The sequence below is a fragment of the Gymnoscopelus braueri genome (assembly GCF_963280865.1).
Source record: "Gymnoscopelus braueri genome assembly, chromosome: 17".
Lineage (NCBI taxonomy): Eukaryota > Metazoa > Chordata > Actinopteri > Myctophiformes > Myctophidae > Gymnoscopelus > Gymnoscopelus braueri.
This window is the reverse complement of record NC_137617.1, coordinates 21,732,500-21,743,754: the sequence shown is the minus strand read 5'-3', so window position 1 is coordinate 21,743,754 and position 11,255 is coordinate 21,732,500. Positions and strand designations below refer to the sequence as shown.

Here is an 11,255-nt window from a genome sequence, read left to right as displayed (position 1 = left end):
ACCCCTGTGTGTGAGATGTTTTATTTCATATGAGAAAAGTGAAATGATAGTTGGGTTCATCTGATGAACATGTCATGAACCGAAATGTAACCTTGCTCTTTTGGAATTGTGTGTGTGTGTGTGTGTGTGTGTGTGTGTGTGTGTGTGTGTGTGTGTGGGGGGGTGTGCGGGGGGGTGTAACAAAATAACAACTCTGATGGTGCAGTCATCTACACAGTGCGTGCGCGGACCCAAGACTTCCATCTGCGTTGCATTGGCATAATGGGGTGGTGGGGGAGCGCGCTTTCAGACACAAGAGCGCGTCTGGTGGCCACGGGGCCGCGCCAATCGTTGTGCACTGCAGATGTGTCGCAGATTCTGTAAAGTCACTGGGACGTGCGGGAAAATATCCAGTAGAGGGAAGTAGAACGGACTCAACTGTCACGAGAAGCAGGCAGCTGTAGTGAGGGGATTGCAGGGAGGACAGAAACATATCTAGGCCAAAAACGCAATCATATAACAGTTGGGTTATACTTTGTGGTGGAGAAGACCGCTGCTTAGCCACCATTTCTCACGCAGATCTTGTCGTGCAGAGAGAGATGGAGCTGTCCGCGATCGGTGAACAAGTGTTCGCTGTGGAATCAATCACCAAGAAAAGATTGAGAAAGGTAATGGTTGTGAGTGCGCCGTGTAAGTACGATGACGGGATGGGTTTTATACTATAACTCATATATATGGGTTTACTATAACCCATAACCGTTATACGCTAGCATATATGACCAAAAAACAAACAGGTTAAGGCAAACTGGGCTGTTTTGGTGTATTACTATAACGGTTATCTATTTGTTGCGAATCATTGTAAAGGGGGCGGGGGGGCGGGTCAGTGATGAGGTGTGGGAGTGTGTGTTGCCATCGCATTACAGCATTGCATGTCAGCAGTGTTGCCATATCGGCTTATTATAAGCTACTTTGGTCTTCTTTTTCTGTCAAGTAGATTATAAAATATTGGTAGTTGCGGTTTTCTAAAGTGTAGTTGCTTATTTGGGCTTACTTCACAAATGTTTTTATTAATTTAACCAGTGGTTCTCAAATATTTTCATGTCATGGACCCCCAAATTAATATGTAGGCTATTTGTCCCCATATAACCCCCATCTGAAAATGTTTTGTGCCAGGGAGCCCCATACCAGATTTGTATTGCTAGAATGTTTTTTTTTAAAATCCAAATATTACACAATTTATTTCAAGATATTTTGAAAATAGCTGATGCAACGCGTTGTGAGCTTGTAGATGGCTATTTTCAATAGATAGGCTGATTGATTGATGTACTTTTATTTAGTAAGACATGAGAATAACAGTACATGGAAGTACAAATTCACAATACAAGGTCTACTAAACTGGAAGACTCATTAAGCACTGAGCTTAAGATGAGAACCCCATGCACACAAATCATGATGACATATAAGAGACAGACAGATATACACACTACTATACAGAATGTCATACAATCAGGCCTACAGGTTAAAGTAAAGGTACATAGGTTAAAGTGCTCATAATGGCCTAGTGCTTCTTTTGGACTTGTTCTCCTAGACCTGGTTGCTTGTTTCCCTCGCAAAATCTGGCAACACTGACAGAATTGCATGTCAGTCAGGTGTCGGGAAAGATAGCACCGAGGATAGGACGACGTTATTAACTGAGATTAGTCTTAGTGTATAGCCGGAAGTGTTTGTTAAATAAGCTAGCCTATGTGTATTTAAGTTGTAATGTTAAAAGAAATCTGCCTTGCCCTTTTATTTGGTAGATTCTGGTGTGTTGGTTAAGAGCGCATGATGCCATTTTTCAAAACGCCTTCATGTTTTTGACGCAATCAAATAAGCAAAAATAGTAGTGCAACATTGGACCAGCCAGGACTGACATAACATTACATAGGTTCAATTATAGGCCACTGTTTTGCTTGTTATGCTAAGCTAAAGGAAGGAGAGGGCTTTCTCTCGCTCTTCCTTTCACTCGGTCCAGCGAAAAGTCGGGGGAAATAGTGACGCCATTAAATTGATTATTATAAACTATATATTTTTAAATTATTATTATGATTTTTATTGACAAAATGTCAACATTACAATTACAAATAACAGGACACAATGCAGTTACAATACTGGAATTGACCCCCTTATTACTTCAGTCCAGTGCCATCTAATAGAAGGCTCTGCTTCAGTCCAACAGAGATTGATTAACTATCACATCTGGGAAGTGGGATGATGATGATGATGACGTCACTCAGAATGAATAACCGTTAGGTTAGTGCACTGGGTATGGATAACGCATACAGATACAGTTTATATGATCTGTTCATTTTAGATAGCGAGCATAGCATAGCAACATATCCTACACAAACTCGCACCCTATAGTCTCAACTCAAAATCAATTCAGCAGGTTGGCCACAGCACTGTTTCCCAAACAGTGTGTCAGGACTCATGTTTGGGTCGCGACCCAGTTTTTATGGGTCACGAGTAAATATCTCCTTTTTTAATTTCCTTCATTAAAAAAAATATATTATTTCAAAAGATTTAAAAAAGTTTAAACACAAAAAATCACAACTTTTCATCAAAAAATCTAATAATTGCCTCAACTCAAAACAAAGCCGATATCAATGAGTAGGCTACAACAGGTATACTAATACTCTGACTACAATAACTCTGACAGTATAGAAAACATAATCCAATGTCTTTATTTTGTATTGTGTAGAAGGGCACACGAGGACATGACATTTGGGTGGTCCTGTATCATGATATGATCCAGGACCACCTGTATCATATATTATATGTAGGCCTAGCTGCCCTACTTCTCTAACATCACCTTATTTTCAACAGGGACATGTGGAGTATCTGCTAAAATGGCAAGGATGGCCGCCAAAGTAGGTATACAGTAAATTCCTATGTATACACGTAATGTAGAAATATACAGAGTCACAAACGGGAGATGGAAAGATTGATGGATGGATAGATGGATGAATACAGAAACAGATTGATTGATTGATAATTAATGCATTATCAAACTAATGAAGAGGTGCTTCATTAGTTGTGCTGTACCATCTTTACATTTACCTCACAGGTATAGCACATGGGAACCAGAGGAACACATACTAGACCAACGCTTGGTCCAAACCTATGAAGACAAGTAAGACCCAAACTGACTTACAATATACAACCACACACACAGTACAATCATCAGCATTACTTTGACTCAGGGGGTATAATCACAGGGTAGGTGAGACAAGACAGACAACAGCTACAAGGACAATGGAAACACTAGGGATTTTACTTAAAAATAACACAGCAGTATATTAAAACCGGAGTACACCACAGGAAACAATAAAATGTCGCTACAAAATAAAACACAGAGACAGACCCTGACACATGTAGCTAAAGGTCAATTTTTACACTATTTTTTTACTGTGACGTGATTTATTGAAAACCCTGAATTGCTGTGAACTGAAGGGAAGAGAATGTAATGTAATTAAACTGAATCAAATGAAATTGAATGGAATGGAATGTTGTAAACTGAAATTGAATAGAATTTGATCAGTCTTGTTGACTTTGTAGAGAGGTGAGAGACAGAGCTGTGGGACACAGGAGGAGAGGAATCAAGCCCAAAAGGCTCTTTCTGCAGGTAACATTATTTTCAGCGTAATTTTATTGTGGTGTTGTGTGTGTTGGAACAGTTATGACAATCATTACTATATGGGAGAGGGACAGCCTCTACAGTAAGTAGATGTGGCCCCACCAGACCACTTTGGTCTGGTTGGGTGTAAGGAACAGTACAGTCAAGGGGGCTTTTAGACTCTAGTCTTCTAGTGTCACTTTCCACTTCCAGAACTCTCATCTTCTTTTCTTTCTTTAGAACACCATCTATACCATGGACCTCCGGAGTGCCCACAAGTCCTCAGAGACTCCCCCGCGTCGCTTGCGTCTCTCCTTAACTCGCTCATTGGGCCCCAGGGTTGAGGACCCGCCGTACTGCCGACGCAGGAGGGCACGGTTTTCGGTTCTCATCTCGAATCCTCCCAGTCCCACAGGAAAGGACTGGGAGGACCAGGGAGAAGAGGGAGTGGGGTCGGATGACAGGGAACATGAAGAGGAGATGATGGAGGAGGTGGTGGCAGTGGTGAAGGAGAAAGTGGAGACAGTGACAGATAGGAAAGGAGGTGCTCTGAGTGGTAAGTGTGTCAGTCGGTCAACCATCGGAGTACTAATCACTGAGGTGACCCAGTTTAGTATGGGGATATGATCATGACCGTCATGAGGCTTCAGATACCAGCCGATACATTGATGTGTGACTGTGGATGAGTTCAGGAGGTCTGCATAATAAAGCAAAAACAAAGTGGACATGTATTGTTAATATTAAGTGTTGAGTTAGCGTGTTGTTTTGTAAGTAGGTGGTGAATAAACACAAGTAAGACGCGCGAACGCTGGAAGCGAACGCAGCTCGAAAATATTGTGTATTTACGGACTTGTAATCCGTGTTATTTCACCGTGATGGGGAGAGAACATTGACATTGTGTGTGTGTGTGTGTGTGTGTGTGTGTGTGTGTGTGTGTGTGTGTGTGTGTGTGTGTGTGTGTGTGTGTGTGTGTGTGTGTGTGTGTGTGTGTGTGTGTGTGTGTGTGTGTGTGTGTGTGTGTGTTTGCAGGCTGTTGTGCATTTTAATCAGAGCATTGTCTAAATTCCTGCACTCTGGCGCACTCTGGCGGCTGCACACAGGTAGTGCATGCACACAGACACACACACACACACACACAACCCGAGCACGGTTACATAGTAAGCTCCACTTGGTCGGAGGCGCGGCTTGCCTCCTTCCGCGTTCGCAAAAAAATAATAAAAACAAAATAAATATAGTTTTAATACAGTATATTAATGAAACAAAACAAAATAAATGTTTATTCATGTACTGGGATGTTAGTGCCCAGTGTTGCTTGAGCCACCTGCATTCAAGTCCAATTCCCGTTCTTGTCTCTCATGTCTCTCCTCACTCTGCCCCAGTGGTGTGTTCTACCGTGTCCCGCTGTATACGCCGTATACAGTGTAGATTTTTTGGGGAAAAAGCGTATACAGTCTACTAACCATTTCATCCATTGAAAACGCGCTAGCGTATACCCACGACCATACGCATCTCGTGCAGGGAATGATTATCGTATACCTCCGAAAAAAAACTAGACCACACCACTGCTCTGCCCATGGTTTCCTGTCTCTCTGCTTTATCCCATCTAATAAATAATATTTTCTTTAATAAATAAATAATGTGCCCAATGAAGTGAAGTGGTCAAAAGGATCCCTGGCTAATGAGCTAAATATGCCTTAATACATTATAATTGCCCCTAACTAAAATTTAAGATTAAAAAACATTTAAAATTAAATATTGTATTTATTTTATAAATAGTTCATCTTTTACTCAAGGGGGACAACGCCCATCGCAAGTTGATGATGTCATGTGTCCATGTGTGTCCATCCCTATGGACTGGTTATCCACTGTTAACTTGCGACGGACATAGTCCTGCTTGAGTAAAATAACTATTTATAAAATAAATATAATATTTAAGGTGTCTTTAATTAAAAGTTTTAGTTATAGAGGGCAATTATAATGTATTAAGGTATATTTGGCTTATTAGCCATCCTTTTAAGATCAGTGCTGTTGTGTTGATAGATAGGAACTTGTAGTTAACTTAACCTAGCCTATGAATTATTGTGTCAATCACACTAAAGCTCTGCAAAATAGCTTAGCATACTGGTATGATTGATGCAATATAGTCAGAGACAATCAATGTGTATGAAAATAGCCTACGTCACACTGTGGCAATTATAGCATAGTTTGCCATAGCATCAGCCACAAAAACATGTAAGACAAAAATGCTGTTAGATTACTGTGGTTAACCACAACAAAGAGGCATAGCAAAGACCAGGTGTCTTTACAGAATGTGAATGTGTCACTTAATTAAAAAGAAAAGGTAAACTCAATAGTGTGCATAGTTGAACAGCACTTTAAGAGCATTCAAGTTTGTTTTGGCGTTTCCAGCCCCCTCTGGTGGCCAAATTCACAGACAGAGTGACAGACATCATCATCATCATCACCATCCTTCTTCTTCTTCTTCAAAACATTTACCTGTTCACTGTCTCACTGACTCAGCATTGCTACTCACTGTATTAGGGAAAACTAAGCCCTACAAAGTGGAGAAGACAGCCTGCTCACCCATTCAGAACAAGTGGTCATTTCAAACTGAAATGACACATCCTACCCTAACGATGATTCTGAAGTAGATGTAATCTACTCCCTAATGTACACCCACCTCCCCAGTAGCACTTAGAGGTCTATGTGTGCTGCTGCCAAATGCATCTTATCCGTCTCTGTCCGTTTCTAACATCTATCAGGGCGGAGATAAGCTATCCTGGTCATTCCCAGAGAGGTTAACTCAATAACAGCAAACACATGATGGCCTTTGATGCAATCACTTTCTGACTGCGCTGGTGCACTCCCAACCCCTCTCTCTCTCTCACTGTCTGTCACTGCCCCCCTTGACCCTCTGTCTGCCCTGTCTATTCAGGACTCACTGTTCAGCTGTCACTTGTACCCTCTGTCTGTCCTTACCCGCCGATCTCTCTCCCTCTGTCTCAATCCCCTTTTCTCTCTCCTGATCTTTCTCCTTTTTTTCACTTTAATGCTCTCATTTTCCTCTCATGGACCACAAGGTCACGGGTTTCGTTTGCCTTTGGACCACAAGGTCACGGGTTTCGTTCCTGGGCACCGGCAACTCAGTGTATGAGTAGCACGGCTTGGGTGCGGCAAGTCGTGCGGTAAGTACTGGGAGCTGATGGTAGGTGTGGCGCTCCACCTCAGCGATCCATCTCCCAGGGGTCTAGCACATTGTAACGGGGATAGAGTCCCACGTTCTCGGCTGATACTGACAATAAGCCCCTCCGACCTACTTATTTTGACAGGTAAACACAGCTGAAGGTGATGTTATCTATAGATGTGTTACATTTAGGTGTTTCTGTGTACCAGCATAAAGTTGAGCGCTCAGGAGCTGGTACACTAACACCCTAAATGAAACACACTCACAGTGAGTGAATGTTATTACTTTCAGCTGGGTTTACCCATCACAATGTCTACTGTAAAACACTTCTATTGATGTGTTTGTTGGCTGCTTTAGATGGTCCCGTCTTTCTCTTTCTCTCTTTGGCTTCCACCCGCTCATTCTGCCCCCTCTTCTCCTCCAGGAGTGCAAAAGAAGAGGACCGTGGAGGAGGAGTGGAGCGCCGCCATCGGCCAGAGGGTCATCGAGGTGGAGGACACGTTGGTCGCCGCAGTGGCGACAGAATCAAACGTGTGGGGCCCGGCGAGGGGTCCCGGGCCTCCTCCTGGCGAGGTGACCGTGACCGACGTCACCCTCAACTCACTCACAGTGACGTTCCGCGAGGCGCTGGCGTCCAGGGGCTTCTTCAGACTCAGAGAGTGGGCCCTGGAGGTGTGAGAGGAGGCAGCTCAATGTGCTGATGTGACGCCTCTCCTCCTTCATCGTTTTAGGTGTGACATCTGTGTGACACATAAATAAGTGGGGGTCGGGTGCAATGAGGGGGTAGTGTGTGTGAGGCATTGGCAAGAAAGCAAAGAGTTTGCCATTGTGGTAGCCTGAGACATGAGGATGGAGGAGGTGAGCTAATTCGTAGGAAGGAGCGCGGGTGGGGGGGGGGGCAAGAAGCGAAGAGCACAAATGTGCTCATTTTGAGGAAGCTGGTTTTAATTAACCCCTTTCACCACTGGAGGCCTGAGTCATAGGGTATAGGACTTGTGGGCCACCCTTTGACACTTCCTTTTGCACTCTTTCAAGCCTCATCCATAACTTTCATCCTCCCTTCTTCCACACAGTTTTTTACCCATTGAGCAACTGGACTGAAGTGTATTGTCCATACTCAATAGACTTAACTTACAGTGACTCACAGTGAGGCAGCCGTAGCTGTCAGTCCCCATAGTAACACACGGTCGGACCCATAACCTATACATACTAGTCCGTTATTACGTAACTGTACAGTACCGTACAACATGGCTTAGTAGACTTGATTGTGGGTTTCAAAACCCTCTGAACAAAGACTCAATTCTGTCTGCATGTTGTTTCCCCTCTAATACAATTGTATCAACGTTATCAATATAAGCAGTCTTCTGCGTTCCATATGCCCTATTATTAGGCCTAGCCCTGCAACATGAAACAGTATGTCTGACCATCATTGAGCTAGGACCAAACTGGCAGAACCCGTAGCAAAAAACAACAGAAACAGTTAGCTAAACCAGCTCAGACTTTGAGAACGGATTGTACTGAATTGCACTACGTTTGCATTTGCATCATTAACTTGATGTGTCATGTGACTCATGTCTGTGGAATCCGTCTCTCTGTGTCTCATTGGTCAGAGATGGAAGTTTGTTCCACTCTGGGGTTGATGGATCAGTGTCGTGCGTGCGTGCGTGCGTGCGTGCGTGCGTGCGTGCGTGCGTGCGTGCGTGCGTGCGTGCGTGCGTGTGTGCGTGCGTGCGTGCGAGAGAGAGAGAGAGAGAGAGAGAGAGAGAGAGAGAGAGAGAGAGAGAGAGAGAGAGAGAGAGAGAGACTGAAGCTGCAGGGAAAGGAAGTGCCTGACGTTGCATTTCTTGTTTCGGGAGCTTTTCAAGGCCATTACTCCCCTCCCTGACTCTGTCTCTCTCTTTTTCTCCTTTTTCTCACTCCCACACAGACAAATAGGCTACAACACTGACTGTCCCAGCCTGGTTAATTATTGTATTACTAAATGCACGGTTCTGGTCTGTTGTTATTCATTCTTGAAAGAGACACTTTAAGAGGTGGGTGGGGGGTGGGAAACAGGAGGGAGATGTACATGTATTTTTAGTCCTTATTTTTCTATTTTGACTTGAATGTAAACTATTTATTCTTTAATAAAGGAAAGACTTGTGTATCTGTCATGCAGACGACTGAATTTTCTTTTTACATGGTTTGATAACTGCCATGCTGACGCTATAGCTAACCAGCAACAATGACAAAACAATCACCTAGAATTTGGTCATGCCTAATTTGGATGCTTGTGAGCTGCCTGTAGCCACCGCAGGCGCTGAGCATTTTGCACTTTATGATGGAGTGAAACAGCATATTATCTGCTCACTATCAGTGTATAGAATATTTCTTGTGATATTGAAATGAATATTGCTCACATTGAGCAATATGACCAAGTGTTCAAATGACTCTCCTCTCCTTACAATCATCATTGTTGCCTGGCAATCCAGTCCAGTCCAGTCCTCCTACAAGCTTACTGACAATAAAAAACATTTTCTGTAAAACTTCTTTAAAACTCTGCAGTCACAAGACAGACAGAATAGTTCATTACATGTTTTCATTGTGAGGGTTACAAATAAGAGAGCACAGAGCAGGAAGGGGATTCATTGTGCCTTACTCAATGACATTTTCACATTGAACCATGGCTGTCAGTGTAAGCGTCAAAAGTGCCCAGGTGTTGCAAATACATTGTTTAGATATTCTGTTACACATAAAGCAGTCAAATGCTGTTTGTACAGTTATCAGATTTAAGTGGCAAAATTGTGATGCGACACATGTATATATTTTTTCAATGGTACAAACATACTTTATTGTACAATTAATTTATTGGCAAAAAAAATCAGACCACCAAAATAACTTAAAAAAAAGAAAACTAATGAAAATGGAGCAACAGTTATTTCATTTTTGCTTCCTTTTAGCAAGCACCAAAATTGTTAACAAGAGAAAGAGAGAAAGAGTGGTCAAAGATTCCATTTGAATACTAAACAAATATTTAAATAGTCTTATTTCCAGTCTCTTGTAGAGGCGAAACAATAAAAAAAGAAAAGATTTGTTCAGTTGCCATCAGTTTTTGTACATTGATTCAGTATGTGTACATCTATATTCATTGTACATTAGACATTTCTTCAAAAAAGAGAAAAACAAAGAGAAAAATAAATGGCATGATATACTCCACAGCCCCCAACCCTCCCCACAGGCAAACTGAATGACTGTCTGCAGTGTCTTTTTGCATCACTAGTACATCTTCAATACAAAATGGAAAAACAAAAATGAATGTCGTATCTAATATTCCTGTAGGCTTCAAGTTTTATTTCCAAAAAAATAAAATTAAATAATATATCTATATATAAAAGACAAAGAGTTTATTCCTTGTTCTTTATAAAATAAGTCTCAAGATATATTGCCACCTGGTTCCGTTTCACCCAAACCCTTCCCCAAAACCCCAAAACCCCGAACTTTTGAGAAAAATAGTGAGCCTTGCGTGTGAAAATTGTGTCTTCAATCCTCTTGGTAAAAAGCTAAACGACCAGATTGTTTTTTTTTTCTTTTCACAAGATTCTTTTGCACCCCCAGCACTCGCACACACACACAGTTTTGTGCATGTGTCTCATGTCTTATAAGTGCCGGGAGTTCAGTTCACATAGGTCTTTAGGTGTGTGTGTGTTGTGTGAGATCTTGTTACAATAACCCCCGACCAAGAAAAGTTTCTCAAAAATACACATAAAAGGCGCATTGGTGCTCATGACCTACTACACCATATACTGTACCTTGACAAAAAGAAAACATTTCAATACTGTACAATAGCTGGGGTGTAGGCTCTCTTACTATAGATACAGGGACAGCCAATCAAATGGGAGGAGAAAAACAAGCATGGAAAAAAAAGATAACTTTTCTCCGCTTATAAGGTCTCAAAGTATGTACATCTTATATATATATTTATTTATTTATATATATATTTATTTTTTATATTTTCATTTTTATTACAAAAAGAAAAACAGTATTTAATTCCACCATTTTCTTTACTTTGTACAGTAATAATAGTATTAAATTAAACATTATGGTTCAGAGGCTGACGGTTGGTAGAAGAAATGGAAGAGGGGACACTACTAAATAAAACCGAAAGAGAAAAAAAAAAAAAAAAGGCCCGCCGCCTGGCAACCCCTCCCCGCCCCTCCATGTCCCCTCAGCAAAAATGATTAACTTTATTTATGTCCTTTTCATCTGTTGCTTCCACAGTTCATTATAAAGAGGCATGGTTATACAGAAACCTTTTTGAAAACAAAGAGGTGTGGAGCAAGTCTGCCAGTCAGCCTGACACCATTCATCGATCGTTGCGTCACAGAGGCTCAGACCTAACAGGGATAAAGAGGGAGTGCATATTCATGGGGAGAAAACCAGAGGGTGGGCAGAGGAAGG

At 41.9% G+C, this 11,255-nt stretch overlaps 2 protein-coding genes across 4 annotated transcripts in view; one reads left to right on the top strand and one right to left on the bottom strand.

Moving 5' to 3' along the window:
• Positions 1-372: 372 nt before the first annotated feature.
• On the top strand, positions 373-8,838 carry cbx7b (chromobox homolog 7b). 2 transcript variants are annotated; one of them, XM_080454672.1, is made up of 6 exons: positions 373-647; positions 2,845-2,888; positions 3,086-3,151; positions 3,577-3,643; positions 3,875-4,190; positions 7,243-8,838. In XM_080454672.1, the coding sequence occupies exons 1-6, from the start codon at positions 579-581 to the stop codon at positions 7,494-7,496; spliced, it is 816 nt and encodes a 271-aa protein (XP_080310798.1). In that variant the 5' UTR covers positions 373-578; the 3' UTR covers positions 7,497-8,838. The 2 variants fall into 2 exon arrangements, with proteins under 2 accessions (XP_080310798.1, XP_080310799.1); XM_080454673.1 differs by lacking the exon at positions 3,086-3,151.
• Positions 8,839-9,620: 782 nt separating this feature from the next.
• ep300a (EP300 lysine acetyltransferase a) overlaps positions 9,621-11,255 on the bottom strand; it is a 37,719-nt gene continuing 36,084 nt past the window's right edge. For both annotated transcript variants that reach the window (XM_080454435.1, XM_080454436.1), the window contains exon 31: positions 9,621-11,255. This exon is cut by the window's right edge and continues 4,412 nt beyond it. The gene's annotated coding sequence lies outside the window, so the exon portion shown is untranslated.

Coding starts and splice junctions, on each gene's coding strand:
- cbx7b (XM_080454672.1), top strand. CDS start 579: ATGGAGCTGTCCGCGATCGGTGAACAAGTGTTCGCTGTGGAATCAATC. Junction 648..2,844: donor CCAAGAAAAGATTGAGAAAG/GTAATGGTTGTG, acceptor TATTTTCAACAG/GGACATGTGGAGTATCTGCT. Junction 2,889..3,085: donor TGGCAAGGATGGCCGCCAAA/GTAGGTATACAG, acceptor TTTACCTCACAG/GTATAGCACATGGGAACCAG.